Source organism: Metopolophium dirhodum, chromosome 5 (assembly GCF_019925205.1).
Source record: "Metopolophium dirhodum isolate CAU chromosome 5, ASM1992520v1, whole genome shotgun sequence".
NCBI lineage: Eukaryota > Metazoa > Arthropoda > Insecta > Hemiptera > Aphididae > Metopolophium > Metopolophium dirhodum.
Window position 1 is genome coordinate 24,843,751 of NC_083564.1, and position 18,905 is coordinate 24,862,655.

Consider the following 18,905-nt stretch of genomic DNA (forward strand, 5'->3'; position numbering starts at 1 on the left):
TATATATTATGTTATTTAAAGATCCTACTGTTCTACCGATTATAATATTTATAGAAAAATATTTAAAAAAATTGTATTTTATTTTGTTTTGTTTTAATATAAAAAAAAAACAATGAGAATTTATCATGAATAAAATGTCTAACAACAAAAAAACCTATCAATTGTTTATTTGATCAATGTTTTGCTTACTATCTTTATTTATCAGACGTGAAAGACAGAAAACATAAGATATCGAAAACAAAGTTTTTGGTCTGTTAACTTATTGCTTTATTTAGTTATATATTAAAAACGATTTATAATGGCCATATTTTATATACGAGCTGTTATAGTACCTCCCAGGGACAATAAGTTACGTACATAATTCATAACTTCAAAATTTTTTAAAAAATATAATTTTTGTGACACCGATATATTATGTATATATTTGCATGACCAGAGATACAGTGAACTAATATAATATAACGTAAACAAAAACTTGTAATTTTATTAAAATATATATAGGTATATATACTGTATTTAACTTAATACAAATGTATTTAATGTAACAGAGTTTTAAAATTTAAAAAAAGTTATCACAAGACAATGTTATCAAAATGTTCGCGTGACAAGATAAAAGTTTAATACTTGTTTTAAGATTGAGTGTATAGATATAATGGCTATTATTACGATTTATAATCGTGGAGCTTTTTATTTTTCATTATAAGTTATAGGTAGGTACGTAATAAATACATGAACCTCACAATGATATACAACCACGTGCGCTATTTGTAATTTTTTTTTACTGCAAGAAACGGCGTACCTATACGTCTATGATGTGGAATTATAGAAGTGTTTTTCTGCTCGTCGCTATCATTGGAATATTTGGTATTAATAACACTTTATAGACGGTAGTTTTCGTTAAAATTTAAATTATTTTAAGACCCACGCAGTTTTGGCGGAACGACAACGACGGCGACAAAATAAAACGGCGTCCACTTGAAAGTTTCGAATTATTTAGTTGATTATGATGTAATATTAAAATATCAATATTATTGGCACATTGTGACGAATATTAATAAAGTTTGTTTTCGAAATTCCAAGTTTTAATAACAACAATTTCGACGATGGGTGCGATGAAAGTAATAATAATAACGAGCTGCACGAGAGTCAACGCGCACTCTCTACTCTCACACGCCGATCGATTAGGATGAAAAAATAAATTAGATAACAACAAAAATCGGCCAACAGCATATTATCATTATTATTATACATAACCCATCATAAACTATTATTGTTGTTGTCGTGGGTCCCGACAATGACGTAATAAATTAACGTTTGTCGTTTCGCGTTAATCAACGCATTTTGACATGACGTCGCGGCGTTACAGGGTGACTTCATTATTAGGACAATAATAATAATAGTAATAATAATAATAATAATAATAATATTCATCAATACGCACGAGCCTGTGTGTGTGTGCATAAATTGCATTCTATACAGGCCACAGGGTGACTTTTTAAACATGTTCACACTTTTTTATGCTTAAATTATGCATACATTCAATACAAGTTTTGATTTTTGGAACTATTAAATACACTTGAACACCATATTTTTGAATACTTGAGATTTTTTGTACCACTTAAGGATGATCCTACGACAGTATAATCTTCTGTTTTCCAAATACCAACACCCACCTTTTCACTTTTAATTGTATAACAACCCACTCATGAAACATTTGCACATACCAAAACTCTCCGGCAATCTCTGACGCAGGCTAAAAATAACATGTAGTATTGACCTCCTATAATAACGTACCTCAATAACCACTGAATACCTTTAGTAAGTAATGAAACCGTAGTGTCACTATTTTCACACTATATATGTAATTAATCAAATATTCTTATTATGCATTTATTTGTAGATAGTTTATCTCAATAATATATAGTTTAAATAACTTATATTTATTTTTTTTTATAATTCTCGTGTATCTAAATCAAAATTTAAACGAGTAGGTTTTAAACTTCACAACTTTGTATACCAAGGATAATATGTCTATGATAGTGGCTCAAGTAAATATTTTTAAATGTTAGTAATTAATTTCGATGTATTAAAAATGATTTATCCGATAACTGATACAAAAAATAAACAATACTACATCTAATATTACATAGAGTTTAAATTTTTGTAAAACCGTTTTACTATCCTCAGTAAGTATAAACATTCTAATAACTCAGAAACAACTCATTAGAATTTTGATTTAGATTTATCAAATTTTTTTAGAAAATCATCTGATAAATAATTTTTAGTAAAAAACAGGGGTCCTCATTTGAAAAATAGAGTTTCGTATCGCCACAGGACACTCCTTAAGTAGTACGAAAAATATCAGGAATTTGAAATTATTATGGTCTTTAGAGTTTAGATACTTAACTTAAAAATTCTAAAAAACATAGTTCGAATAAAATATGTACTCTTAAAGGGGAAAATGGGGGTGAGTGTGCTTGAAAAAATCACCCCGTACATGCGTACGGCACATCATTGTTGTATCGACGTAATACGACCGAACCATTCGGATTTGTTGGATTTCACGATCTCCTCTGCTACAGGGTTTGGGACCAGTGCAACGTGATTCAAGACTATTTGACTGTGTACGACGGGTCGTTGGCCACGGACCCAGTACTGGTGAGGCTGTGTGGTGGTGACGCGGTACCGGATATCGTCAGTTCCGGGCCCAATATGCTGTTGGAATTCCACACTTCCGCGTTCGACAACCCATTCCATCCGGTGCCGCTCAGCTATTTGCCAGGATTTGAATTGGACGTGGAGGTAATTATAGTTTTACATGTAATGTATATTATTTGTTATATTATTATATCGTTATTATATCGTAATAACTATTATTATATTAAAAAAACCGGTCACCGACCAGTGGCGCGCATTCCCCACCAATTTCCTATTGTTAGCGTGATCACGTGGTTCTCGACGCACCAATCGAAACATTCGACATGCGCGAAGGCGGTATATTCTCTTTTGAAAAGGAGTATAGTTTACGATGAAAACGTGATGTCGATAAATGATAAAATATATATTATGATTTTTATGAGAACAATTTTTTCTCGTGTGATACTGTCACAAATAATTTTTCTAAATTAACCCTTTCATATTTATTATTAAATTAGAAACCAAAAATCAATAAGTTTTTATTAATACATAATATATATATAATAATATATATTATTATAATATAAGTATTATAATAATATATTTCATTCTTAAAATAAAAACTACCAACAAATTAAATTAATATAATTTACTGTATTGGGTACTTATTTAATTCTTTTTCATTATTAAATTGCATGCTGCAACCTGGTCGAAAAATTAAATACTGATGGATTTGTTTTAAAAAAATCAATATTTTACTATTATTATACTGTATTACACTGATACAAATTTCGTAACTTTTTCCTCGCGTCTTATTCTATTAGTTTAATTTGACACATTATTTTTTATGAATAGACAACTCCGGCTTTTTAATGCACCTATGTATATAAATTTGACACGATACCTGTTTTCGTGACCTTTCAGATACTGTTTGTCGACAACAAATCTCCCAGCTACGCCAAGAACACCAGCCAGTGTGAGTTCTTCATCAAACCGTTCAACAACACCAACTGGGGCCTGTTGGATAGCCCCAGGCACTCGTTGCCTCCAAACACGTCTTGCAAATACCACTTTCAAGGTTCCAGTCACCAGACGGTCTGGCTGTCTTTCATCAAGTACCATGCCGCCAGCACTGATCCAAACGCCTATCACCTGAGCAACGAATGCAACGCCAGACTCCGCATTTGGGACAAAGTCGTATCGACGAAAACTAAAAAGGTCAGACCATCGCAATGATGTATATAACTAAATAATTTAACCGGCCATATCGGTTTCTGGATGGAAGGGGGTGGGGAATTTTGAGCAACAACTTATAATTCATACACGCGTAGTTTAAATCGGACAGTGAAACGAAACTAATTATGTTCCTCGTAAATACAAGTTCCGATATCGTTCTATGATGACAAATACAGAACATTTTATTATAAAAATAATAATTATAGGTTTTGTTTGTTGATCATATTATACCTGCGTATCGTTCGGTTAATTTAAGTATCCACCTAATTTCGTTACAGCTATCAGTGCTCAAACTACATTTGAACCACATTCGGTAGGTACTTGTTATATGGAGTATCGCATTAATTTGGTTTTACGCTGTAGTGTTTTACAGTTAAATATTATTTTCAATGAAAAACACATAAATGTCCCGTATTACATTAAATCCTAAATAAAGTTATGTTAGTATTAATATACGGTTTCATTTTATAGAACTCGGTTGGAATGAGTAAAAAAAACGTTTATGACATTTTTTATGGTATAACATGCACAAAAGAAAATCTGTTTATAATAATGGTACCTTAACGCTTAACAACATAAGTTTCTTTTTAGATTAGCCTTTATTGGTATCCCCGTGGAGTTGTCTGAATTTATGCTTTATTATATGCTCAAAATGTCGAATATATTCATTTAGTATTCGTTCTTGGACGTAGGATATGATACTGCATAATATTTTATTCAGTTACCTCGAACAAGGGTCGGTATTTAAAATATGTTTTACCATGTACAAGGCGTGTAGGTGCACCTAATTTCGCTACCGACACATCATATTTTAATAAAATAATTATTTCACTACGTCGTCACGTATACAATCTTGTATCTCAGTATCATAACCGATATGGTTTTTTAATATAAGAGTTATGAAAATATGTTAAATATTCGCGTAGGTACCTTGATTTTTCAACCATGCATATCTGTTATCGTTTACCTTGAAACAAATTTAATCAATAATAAATAACTTTTCAATACATACGCAGGTATACGCATGGTGTGCGGGGGAAACTACCGGTTATACGGTTCGATTTGCAATGCTCCTGAGTAACTTTTCAACTCTTTTATTAAATTAGCGCGTCTTGTAAACATATACCGGCATCATGCTAATGACTTAAATTTTCTACCGAAGAGACCTTGGTGAGCTGTGATACTAATTACAATATAATAACCCCAGATACCTATATTATCATTTTGGCTGAATATAATATGGTAATTTAATTAAAACTTTACTACAATAATTGCAATAATACAATAACAATACTGTAGTTGAAGATCTGTAAACACGAAATGATATAATATATAAATATATTATAATTTGCACATTTAAAAGAAAACCTAACTATCGAACATGCTATTTTTTCATTCCTTTAATAATATTATGATGAATAATAATTAGATATTAAATAATAAGACATTTGAAATTTAAGTTTTTTAATTAAAAACAATTTATAATTTCATTTCTTGACTAAAACTCCCCCCCCCCCCTGAATTTCGCTGAGAAAATGACATACTCGATACAATAAACAATATTATTCAACGAAAAACATATCCAAAAGACCATTGATAAATACTTGCTAGTCGCTGCTGATTTAAATACACCTATAATAATGGGCACATGGAATAACAACAATGCATAATTTAATTAATTTAATGACAATAAAACAATACATTAAAGACAATGGTACCTCTTTGAGTGTAAACCACATTTTTTTTATAAAATAAACAATGGAATTGGTAACCATGTCACGATTGGTGGATGGGCACATAAAAGATATTCTATATATTTCCATACACATCGTATACAGAAACCTAAAACGATCGAACAATGTAGGTAGGTATACTAATAACAATAATAATATCGATTTTACACTGTGGGATATTTCAAAAATAAATATTAATATTTCAAAAGCACATAAACTAAAATATGATGACAAAATCGATTGTCAACAACTGAACGAATAAAAATAAAATCGTTATTTTTATTAAAAACATGTGTAGGTACAACACGTTATTGTATTATATAATTTAAAATATAAAGATAACAATCAACATTAATAGAGTGATGGGAAAATCAGACATTATACTAAACCACTATTTTACATAATATGCAAAATTATAATAATAATTATTTAAGTTGATAAAATTGTGTGTAGGTACATTGTGTTAATGTGTCAGGTGGTCGGCGCGTTGTATAGGCAAATTTGATACATATGCGTGTAGGTGACCGTCGAACTAAATCCAACGCTGTTTTAACTGTGAACGAATATCATAGTAATATGTTTTAATGTTACGATGACGATAACGTATCACAACTTTTTAGGACAGGTGGTAGGCACGCGACCGACTTATCTATTTAATATTCAACGACAGCTGAAAATACTCGGACTCATAATTGTATGCCAATGACATCGGTGGCTGTTTTAGTCACGCCACAGTTAAGTCATCATTGCGACGTCGAACGAATAATAAATTGTAATAAAAACGTTTAATAATAACATACTAAGAAGAATATCATTCATCAAATTCCTGTCTTAGCAGGATTTATCGTGATTACCGATAAAAAAAAACCATTTCGTTCGATCCGAATATGAATATTTCTTGTTCTAGGTTATTTTTTATATATTGTTTTATTTACTTTTACGCATCGCGTGGCTTAATGTAATAATATTTGGTTTCGATTTTTTTTTACAACAGTCCGAGCCGGTACTCATGGGCGAGTTCTGCAAGGAACAAGATCTACCGCGGCTCTGCGACCACGCGTTACTCGGCAACGACACCAGACACGTGCGGCCGTGCGCGGCCGCGGAGTCGTACACGTCGTCGGCCGACGAACTGACGGTGGAGATCTACCTGAAGCAGGGCTCGGTCCTGTTCCCGCTCCAGTTCCTGTTGCGGTACGAGTTCGTGGACCAGTCGGCGGAGCGGCGGCAGGGGCCCGGTGACGTGGGCCCGGCGGCGTGCAGCCGGACGTACGCCTCCGGTTCCGGGTACTTCGGGTCCCCAAAGAACGTGTTCTTCTACGGGCGGGGTGGCCGCCGGAACCTGACGTGCGTGTTCCGGTTCGTGCCCGGGTCGCCGGAAGAACGGGTCCGGGTGACCGTGTCCCGGATTCACTCGGCCAGCACGGCGTGCGCGACGGAGACGGACGCCCGGACGGACCGGTCGCGTTGCGTGTACGGCGGCGGCAGCGGAGCGGACGCGGGCACGGACGGCGTCGGCGGGTCCAGGGACGATGGGACTCAGGCCCGGGTGACGATCACGCACTACCCGTGGCCGGACATCGAACTTCCGGTGGGGTGCGCGTGCTCGGGGCTGCGTGAGCCGTTCACGTTCGAATCGTATCCGGGCGCGGCCGTCCGCGTCGAGTTCGCCGTCCGCGACATGAACGTTACGCAGGACCACCGGGACTTTGGGTTCTCGGCCGAGTACGCGTTCGTCAAGGCGTCGCCCACGGACAGGAACGCATGCCGAGACGCCCGCGAGCACCGGCACCTCCGCGGCCCGGGCGGCTTTATCGACCTGATCGGCGTGCCGTCGGCCGGCGGCCGACGTCCGGCCGCGGGCGCTTGCGCCGACTTTCCGTGGCTCATCGGTCCGGCCACGGCCGACAGCAGCATGTTGCGCACCGGTGGCTTCGTATACATGAAGTTGCGTGGCTACGAGATCCAGCGGTGGCGCACCAACTCGTTCATGTGCCCGACCCGGAACCGGGTGGTGGTGTACACCGGGGCGGGCGACGGGCCCAAAACCGCCAGGGTCATTTGCCCGTACGACACGGGGGCCAGCTACAACGCGCTCCGCGGGTCTTACGAGGCGTTCTCACCTGGCTGGGCCGAACCTCTGACCGGCGCCCAACAGCTGCAGCCCAACTCGAAGACAGTGGCCGTCGAGTTCCTGAACCGCGAGTATGGCGCGTACGCCGTCACCTGGATGGAGGTGTCCAAGATGCCGCGCATCATGCCGTCCACCAACGTGTACGCCATGTCGTCGAACGTCCACCCGGAATGCGCTTACAGGTCAGTCGCTTTTTTTTATTATTACGCGTATAAGAACAGTACCGAACTGTATACTCTCCTTCACACTTAATTCACATTTGGGATTGACACGACGTAGGATATGAACTTGGTGTGGTCAACATTCGTTTCTCTTTGTGTCACATCAAACATTTTTTAATCCAATGTATATATTATATTGTTAATTATTGAATACAATATAGAACAACAAGACGAGTCTGTACGAGTTGAGCTTACGTTTAAATGTTCAATATTTTATTGTAATATAATGACATAGAGGTACACGTCCAGTACAGTGCACAAAGTTTTGCATTTCATCTTATCTGTAGTAACGAACCGCGTAAATATTGGTTTATTTTTGTTCAAATATTATGAACTTATTATGTAAGGCTGCCTTTTTTTCGTGTAAGAACTAACACGCTTAACCATTTACATATTTCATCAGGGACCTTGCCAAATGCCATAATATTACATAAACACATTTCAAAACTACTTGGATTTTGGTATCTCATCTGAAATCTCACTGAAAACTCTAGTGAGATCTTGTTCTAGGTCTTAATAATCAGTATTTTCTCGTTGGTTTTAAAATGTACAATGTTGCACTCTCAGTAGGTATGCAAAGCTTGCAAATATCTTTATTAGTTTTTTTTAAATCAATATTTCTTTAAATTGACAAAACTGTGTTTATGTAAACGTATGAAAAAAAACCCGTGGTGGTCAGGACTCAGGATAAAGTTTGATGAGGTCTCATATAAGAACTCGTGGCGGTCAACGTGATAAGGACTAACCACGTTTCCCGACAATTTCGATTGATAACTTTGATGTATTGTAATTATATTGTTGTGGTGAGCATCGATTTGTGCACATTGTAATCGATTAAAAAAATATATATTTACAGAGTAATAAAGCCCTCTGTACGCACACAATATAATAATATATCTACCTAGTATACGCACATAGTGTTAGGTTTAAAATTAATTACTATTCCCCACTACACCACCCATCACTCGGATTAGATGTGAATTTATTGTGTAATAATAATGCGATTATGCAAATGAAACGCTGTAATAGAATTTTTTTTTTTTGCTTTACAATATTACTATGCGTAAAAGTATTCCAAGTATAATTTATAAAAAAAAAATAGAATAAAAAAAAGAGCTGTGACCTTAATGTTGTAAGTTTATATTATTTAAAGCAATTTCAGTAATACTATCATGTTCAACGAAATATAATCATCTCGTGGAAAAAAAATAAAGTATAAGGGGTTAACTTGTGACTTTTATCTAACTTATTTATAATAATTATGTCTGTAAGTACTTACGATTCCAAGTCATTAAAATTAAATTTTCCACTATCCTCATTTTAAGTTACTTTTAACCTTTAAATTATATATTTGTTTATTAACTTTATACACTCTCATTACACTTTATCTCCTTCCAAAATGTAATCATGTAAACTTTTATACTACATATACCTACACATAGGTACCTTTATTAATTTGTTTACCTACTGAAGATGAAACGTTTTCACCCGGGTTTTTTTTACCGAAAAAAGTTGTGCACATGGTTTTTTAGAGATAGCAGAACCAATTTTCTGAAAATAATAGTTATAGTCACATATTTTATCTTTCTAAAGTCGACTTACAATTTTTATAAAAAAAAAAAATAAAAACCACTTTTTAAAAATAATTTAACACATTTTAAAACAAACAAAATATACTTTTACGATAAAAATACAACAATGAAATAAAACATCGCTCATAAATATAAATAGTGTACCGGGTCGTTATCTTGATTATTCATTCATAAATCTAACTAGTACGATGTTCAAGTATACAATATTCGTATCAAAATATTTTTGGAGTTGATATGTATTGATTATACCTAACTACCTATATTGTATAATCTGAAAACATTGTCACGGTCGATTTGTTTCCATTAAAAATAACTTTTACGGCGATGTATAATACGACTCCTAAAATAATGTGATAACTTCTTTTTTGTCCTGTGGCACTTGTTTTCCAACGTTCCGCTAAAACAACCATCTTAAATGGTTGTAAATAAACCGTTTCACACACCTATTGATTTCACTGTAAATTAAAATGTGCCATCGTCATTTTAATAAAACTAAATAGTTTCGACATGATATCGTCGACCATAATTAAATGAATCAATACAGTACGGTAGTGCTCAAGTCGACAAAAATTCAATAAAACTCACTTAATCGTGTTACTATTTTTTAAAACCTACAACCGTATTTTCATTCTAGAATACAATCGATCATAGTACTTACACTGTGTCTCTGTGATTGTCAATTAACATTATAATATTTTATTTGCATACTTATTTAGATAAATATAAAAAAGAAAACAGTTAAATATGCAAAAATAAGATTTACCTACCACCTACTTGCTATATTAATTATTATTTTACTAATTATATTTTTCTAATTGAGTGGATTCTTATTGAGTATAACTTTAATTAAAACGTACGAGTTTAAATTATGCATGTTCTATATCTAATTTAGTATATAATGACTCTCTGCGACCAACACAATACCCACAATATGTCGATGTACATATATTAATAATAAAATGATTAATTTTCCAACTTACTAAAACAATCACAATTCTATCAAAAACTTTTGTTTTTAGTTTCTCGATTATAAATTAAGTATAGATACATTATGAACATACGATATTTATATTATTGTCATTTTTTATTGAATATTTAAATAGAACATACTAACATAGTGCCTATCGTTTTTGGTTTGTAACAATATTGTGAATGATAAAAGGTTTCGAAACCTACACATTATAGGTACATTAGGTCCTAACATTTTTTCTTAAAAAGGTAGTTCAGAAGTTTCAATATTTCAATTCAGAATCTTTCATTTACTATGTATTATCTAACACTTACAGCATGATATGAAAATCAAAAACATTATGCGTATAAAAATATTCTGTTTAATAACTCTTAAAATCACAATATGTTTTAAAGGAATGATTAATAATTTATTGATTATAACATATTTACTGTATGAAAAATATTGATTTTATATGATTTTTTACCTACTAGTTTTATAAAACTATTATTAAAAGATTAATAAAATTGTAATTTTTTTTTCTATGAACCAATTTATTTAATTTTAAGCATAAATCATGGATTTTAATATTTTTAACATAAACTTATAGTATAAAAATATAATTATATTTGATTAGTAAATCATATATTAATATCATATATTAACAAATCGTAAACCTTTCACTGATAGTCCAATAAAATTCTTTAAATAAATATCTCATATAGTCATACAGTAGGTATTATAATTTTTTTTGTCTTTATAAACTATTAAAACTTAAAAGTATAATTTTAGTAGATATTATATAAAAATAATAATTGAAGTATTTACTGAATGAAAACGGATCCGTATTCAAAATTATAATATATGTATAAATTTATGAATATTTTTTCTATAAGTAATCAAAGTATCACAAGAAAATTTAAATAAAGGATAGTTATGAAGGAATATGAACTTGAAATCAAATAAAAAATCAACTGACACTGTTTCTTAATTTTTCTTCGGTAAAAAAATAAAATATGCAAGAAAAAAATGCTGAATAATGCTAAATGATAAAAGTTATCAAAAATTCTTTTTATGTAAATAGTTATTGGTGACCATTATAATTTAATTTAAGCTGTAACCATAATTTGGAACAAAGCAGCAAAAAAAAGTTTAGCTAAAGTATAACAAAATGTACTTAATGATTTATTAAAAGAACGTAAAAAAAATCGAAGAAAGAATAATGGGCAGGAGCAATGAATATAAAATTTTCATAAATTATGTATTCAGAAATAAATTAATTTGCACTTTTTTTTATCATTTCTGTAATAATTATTATTATAATTTCAGAGTATAGCAATAATTATAAAATATAAGTAGAAAAAATAAAATGCTTTCAATTCACATTTAAGTATACGTATAAAATGTTTACGAATTAATAACCTATTTCGAATTCCGCCGTAAAAGAATTTAAATTATTATCAAAATTTAGGTAGGTACACCAAAAATTACATAAAAATGTGATTTTAATTAAATTCAAACACTAGAGTATTTGTATATTGATTAAAACAATAATAAATTATTATGTCTAGCTATAAATAATTTACTTTTTGAAAACATAATACAATATTGTATGTATTGTTGTACCTATCATAATTTATTTAAATAAACCAAAAATATTGTTATATAATTCCACTAACTTGCCGGTATATTATAGTGACTAGTACGTTTTTATTGTTGACATCGGATAACCCGTTTTAATGAACTTTGGTCGATGTCAGATATAAATCCATTTTTTTATTTCCGTTTCCTCATTAAACTTTAGTAATTGAAGAGTTAGTTATATACAATATACATATTTTTTATGTCAGTAAAGTGTATTCGCAGCAAATTCAAACTTCTTATTTTCTCAGCTATTTGCCTATATACATATAGATAGCTGTTTATGAACTCGATATATATAAAATATATAAAATTCGTAATAAAATCGAACTGTTCGGACAACAATTCGGATAATCCGGTGCGGAAAGAACTAAATATTTGTACAGCTCTCAAACGACGATAACACCATTTTTACGCAGAACGAATGCGAAAAATTCCAAGAGTATATATATTTTTCCATCAAGTTGACAAGAATTTCGAAATTCTTTGGTGTTAGAAAAAAAGAAGATAACCACAAAAACACTCACGCGTTTGTTTTTATCGTATATATGAAGCAAATCATATAAATTGAGCAATATATAAATATTTAATTTCAAATTTTCCTTTTACTGCAGACCTTCAAAGTATAAAAAACATAAATTCCCATTTTATTAATAATATGTATACTTCTGACTAAATAGTTTAATATACTAATATACAATTTATTTACACTAGGTACCTTTTTGATATATTTCGTTGTTTATCATTGCGATTACGTCATATTAATTATTAGCTCTGTTATAATTTCAAATCTTATAATAGTCAAGTTTTCAGATTCAGAGTGTGATTTGGGTACCAAGTTCCTATTCGGGGCAAGAGAACGTGAAAGAGGACGTCCCAAGTAGTGATGAAACAACAAAAAAAAATGTATCGGGTTCTTATAAAAAATTGAACAGAAACTATTATATTTAATATTTTTATTTAAAACAGTCACTTATTTTACAATTGATTTCGATTTTAAGAATAATTAAGAATACGTCATGACTCATGATACATCTACGTTTAATTTATTAAAAATATTTGTTGCTGTTTTTATATTTGTATTTGGTAATCGGTTATAGGAACCTTTATTTCAACCCTGTATCCAATCAGGAGAGAGAGTTAAATTTGGCTATAAATCATCGTGTTTTTATACACGATGATTATGAGTAAACGGTATATTATTATTTATAATTTATCTAATATAATAGCCAACCATTGAGAATTATGATAGGTACAGCGAACCAGACTTGAGACCTAAAAAATATTAACAGTTGGGCGTTGTGTGTGTTCACAGGTGCCCGGAACTGAACGCGTGCATCAGCTCGCAGTTCTGGTGCGACGGCGAGACGCACTGCCCGATGGGCTTCGACGAGGACCCAGCCAACTGCGCGAGCCGGAACGGCATGAACCTGATGTACGTGGGCGTGCTGGGTGGCACGGCGGTGGTGCTTTTCACGGTCACCGTCGTGGCGGCGGTGGTGTGCCTGCGGTGCAAGGCCAACAGGTCGCGACGAGCCGAGGATGGAAGGCGGCGGGCGTCCCAAAAGGGCTCAGCCGCTGTCGACCCGATGATGTGCGCGGTCGACCGGACGCACTACGACAAACGGTTCCTGGAACAAAACGGCGGCGGCGGTGTCGTCGGCAACTCGCTTGGCAAGCGGTACCCGTCGTCTTCGGACGACCTGTACCTGGAGTGCAAGCAGGACAGCATGTGTTGACGAAACGACGGCGACGGCAGCGTCGACGTGGACGGCGGCGACAACGACGGCGGCGGCGGCGAAGAACGCCTTCGAGTCGAGACGACCGTCTGAATCCGACCAAACCACCCGACCGCGTTCGGGTTTGGTATGAACCGCGATCGTTGGGTAAACATATTTTGCGTCGACCCGAACGGTGGTCCATACATCATAGCATCGTGTGGTACGCTCCGTTTCGTTTCGTTCTCGTCAGCCATCATCTTGTATATAATAAACAGTAGAAATCGTTTTTAAGAACAACTCTACAAGCAGGTCATCAGTGAACGCGTCCGGGTTGAACGATAGTGATCATTGAATGCATATCCGTATAATATTGTAATTATTATTATACTCAGTGCACACTTCCCCGAACGTGCTCATCCGATCGTGTGTGATGTCGACCGAGCGAGTTTATCGTTACCAACCATCCCACCGTCCTCTATACCCCAAACACTGTTATGATAACTATTCCTACTGCATTCGATACCTATTACCGCACAGCCGTCCGTCTGCCGAGCACCGTTTATAGCGATACGATAACATTATGACACACGATATCGTCCGCGGACACACTCGTTGGCGACCACCTTTCACTGTACCTATATTATTATTATTATTACCGTCATCGCACTGCAGGTATTTACCGACGTTTGTCGTGGTATACACGTGTGTGCCAGTTCGGAATACTGTTTTAAACAAACCCCTTACGCGGTATGCTCCGCATACCGTCAAACCGCAGGAATCGGACTTGACGTGCACGTCAACCCCCTCCACCCATCGCCGCTCTCGCCGAATTGTTATGGTTTATATTTTTCCCCGTTTGTAATTATTTACCTTTACTTACATCGCTCGCACAGGTGCACACACCCGTGTATATACGTGTATATACGTGTATATACAGGGCGTTTCAGAAAAGAGTGTAGAAAAATTGACTTCGTGATGCCATTATATATGTTTTATATTATCAGCAAACTCTCGGTGAAGTGCCTTCGGACTATAGCTGGTCAGGCACCCACCTATGCGAATCTTTAAAGATGTGACTCGTGACCTATATAGCGAACGATCGTCGGGGTGGTATAATATTATTATTTATGTGGGTGTGGTTGCATTGGACAATCATAATGGTCGTCTCTGTCAGGTCTGTCAACTCTCACTACGTTACTGTAGGACCGCGGTCGTTTGTCGCGTCCGTTTATTCCGACAAAATTATTGACCGTGCCGTAAACGACTTACCGCCGACGTGCAGAAATCGTCACGATAAAATAAATACGCCACCTGAGATAAATCGTATCGATTTAATCTTCGCTTCGTTCGAACAGGGTTTGCCGATAAAATTATCATACGGTTATGGGAATATGAAAAAATACAAGTGCTTGGTAATATTGAACAATTTAAAAGAGTGCGTGAACCGGTAGTAAAAAATACACGATGTATTATGCACAGTCTAATCAACATTTCAAATAGGTAACTCAAATTAGGAGCTGCTCGCCAGTGTCAAACATGAAAATGTAGGTAATCAAAGTCTTTTCTATCTATATTTATACCCAATACCCATTAACAGATATCACTATTTCAAAAATAATGTATTACAATATCGTATAAGTTATTTGATTTTCTAATACTATAAATATAGTTTTATTATGGCAATAAAAATGAATTTATGATAAATACAGGCTATAGGCACTCTGATCTGAAACGTCCTATCGTTAAACGTTACGGTGAAATGTAAAAACCTAAGTTATTAATATTATTGCCCGTTTCAAAGACAAAATCTAATTAAACTTTTATGACGTTTATAAAAATTGGCGAGTCTTCTCCAGGACCTTGCGGTGTGACAATTTTGAATTTTAATGTTAAGTTTGGTTTTAATATAATTTTATATTTTTAATTATCTTGTTATTAAGTACGTGGTAAAGTATGACGTTAACGATAATATTATTATGGTATTCCTTACACGAGAAGCGGTGAGAAAATGCTGCCTCTCGTAATAGGTTAACTATGCTGTAGGTACAGCGTGTATACGGTTAATATTTAGTTCTTACCATTTATTTAGTAGGGGATATTTTTCCAGGCTTTGGAGGATAAATCCGTTTGAATATTGATAGACATGCCAAAGTATATATTACCTAACCTCGAGCAACAACACAAACTTGCCAAGAATGTAAAATATTGTAAAGCCCCCGTCGTATATTTAAATAATAAAGTATATTTTGTTACAAAATATTCTAAATAGCATGTCTGTTTTGTAAATGATTGTTATTCAAAAACCGTCTATAAGGCGTTTAGTGACTTTGTTACGCAATGTGAATAATTATTTTAAATCAAAAATAATAATTACTTTTTTAATAATAACTCTTGGAAAAAAATTATATAATTATTTACTGATAGTATAAAAAAAACGACGATCACCATTGTTACATCGATCCTATACTTAATTAAATTTTCTCAGAAGATTGGTTATTTTAATTTAATTTTTGATTAGTCTCAATACTACATGAAAAATAAATCCCATAATCTCTAATTGGGTCATTATTATAACTGTATAATTGCGTGATCTCGTATATTCTTATAACTTAAAAGTCAAGAGACTCAAAATGACTGAATAATTCATTCATACGTTTATTAATCTATTGAATACTATGAATTTGTTGTTAATAATTGTTACCTATGTTTAAATATTATATTTATTATTTCAAGTCATTGCGGAAAAAAATAATAATGCATAAAATCCCCGAAAAAAAAAGGTTGTGTTAATTGATTGCAAAATTCAAATATTCACTAAAAACGTAGAAAAATGGTTTTAATATTGTCCGAAAATGTATTAGTATATTGTATCAAATAATAAATTTTAAAAAAATTAAATTACGGGTTTTCTTTAACTCAATAATAAACCTGTCCTAATCTAATTAATAACCAAATACATGTTCTGACTAGCATTTTAAAAATATTTATATACCTATTATAAATACTACATTATATACTTGTATATAATATTATGAAATATGTACCAATAAAATATTTTCAATTTCCTGGTGTATTATTCGACTTTTATGACTGTATCAAATAAATCTAAAATAATTTTAAAACATCCTTGGATTTTGTAAAAAAAATATTAAGTGCTTATAATAAGGTTACATAACTATCGATAAAATTCAACGTGTATTCGCTTACCGCTCCTTGTGTTTGCAATAATTATAAGATTAATACAATTTGTTTATACAATATTAAAATATAAAAAAATTATTATAATTACTACTATCTTCCTAACTTATTATTTTCGTCAGACTTTCTAAACCTATACCTTTTTTAAATGTATAAAGCCATGTTTGTATAATCTTTTGTGCCACTTTGATGTTACCATATTATATTATTATAATAGTTATTAAAGAAAACAATACTATTTTGTTTTTTAAGCTATATACTCACTATTATTATTCTCGACCTTTGTAAATACGGACATGTGCTCATTATAAATAAACGGTAAAATTGACATGTACTTGTTTTATTTTACAAAGCCATCGGTCTACTTTAATGCAAAAACTGCAATTTATTATAAATAAATGCAGTTGGTAATACTAAATACATAGTATTATGTACGATATTGTATAATGTATATATTATACTTAATACGTTTGGAATGTTAATTTGTATGTGTATTAACAATTCTATATATAGTATGTTAATTATTCTAAAAACTATTCATTGTATATAAACCTATACCTTACCCATTAAAAAATACGTTAAAAAAACATATTCCTATTTTAATTTTTCACAGTAATCGGATGGAAAAAAAAATGGTATTGAAACAAGAAAATATTATATTGTATTATTTGTTTTTCAACATTTGTATTGAAAACGATATTACCGAGAAAATCGCCGACCCGAGTAGTAAATTTAATATTTCATGATTTAATACCCATTATATATTATCTTACCGGAATAAATATGTATTATTCACTAGCCCCCAGCAAAGAGGTTCCGGTTGCTTTTGCAAGGCACATTATTGAAATCTATGGTTTTAAGAAAAAATATCCTTAGTATGATGGAAATAAATTATTGGAGTCCATTTCATTAATTGCGTAAACAAAATTAGATTTAATAAAAATATCACGTATAATGTTTATATTTTTAATTATTTGGGTGAACATTGTACAACTGACGTTAAAAAATATCTTATGATACAAAATATGAATAGTATTACACTTGTTATGAAAATCATTTACTACCATCTATAATTACCGACAAATCCATAGTCATAGCCAATCTATGATGACTTTAAATAAAATTCGGTCATCTAGAACTAAAACCAGTCACAGTAGGTGATTGTTGGATCAAAAAAAGTCACCAAGCTCCGTCATGTAAACAGACGCAATACTACGAGGTAAGGATTTATATTATTATTTGTGATTTACTTGATACCTTTCGAGTGTTTTAAGAAGACGTCACGCCCGAATGTGTTGTCTCCATCTTGCAAACGTGTACAACATAGTAAATTCTCGTTCAACAAAAGTGTAAATCATAAATGTTTATTTTTTTTTTTTAATATTACGATGGTATAACTTCGACTTATCAAGAAGAGAACGCGATGCACGCACGTATTGTCTCCGTCTTATAAACGTGTTCAACATGGCAAATTTGTGTTAGGCAGAATTCATTTTGTGTTGTTCGTTTTAATGTTACAGTAAATCGACTTATTATCAAATTCATAGTTAATAATAATATTATCTGCGATTCCACTCGTTGGTTTTTTATATTTTAATTTTCCAACGAGTTATAATAGGTAGGATTAGAAAATATTAATATTTAGAAAAATTCTCATAGCTGGATTTAAATAAAACCAACGAGGAAACGCCGATAATAACATTCTTACCTTTATAAATACGAATGTTGTACGTTTGCAAGACGGAGACAATAATATATACGACCATCTGATCATCACGTATTCTCACTGAAAATTTAAATTAATACCATCGTAGTATTAGAATTTAAAAATATAAACATATAA

The 18,905-nt window shown here is 33.0% G+C and overlaps 1 protein-coding gene across 6 annotated transcripts in view; it reads left to right on the forward strand.

The window, feature by feature from the left end:
- Nucleotides 1-17,392, forward strand: part of LOC132944689 (uncharacterized) — a 382,446-nt gene extending 365,054 nt beyond the window's left edge. For all 6 annotated transcript variants that reach the window (XM_061014161.1, XM_061014160.1, XM_061014163.1 and 3 more), the window contains 4 exons: nt 2,583-2,802; nt 3,562-3,855; nt 6,601-7,922; nt 13,459-17,392. In XM_061014161.1, the coding sequence (XP_060870144.1) occupies nt 2,583-2,802; nt 3,562-3,855; nt 6,601-7,922; nt 13,459-13,882 (2,260 nt within the window). In that variant the 3' untranslated portion in view covers nt 13,883-17,392. The remainder of the gene's footprint in view (nt 1-2,582; nt 2,803-3,561; nt 3,856-6,600; nt 7,923-13,458) is intronic.
- The last annotated feature ends 1,513 nt before the right edge of the window (nt 17,393-18,905 follow it).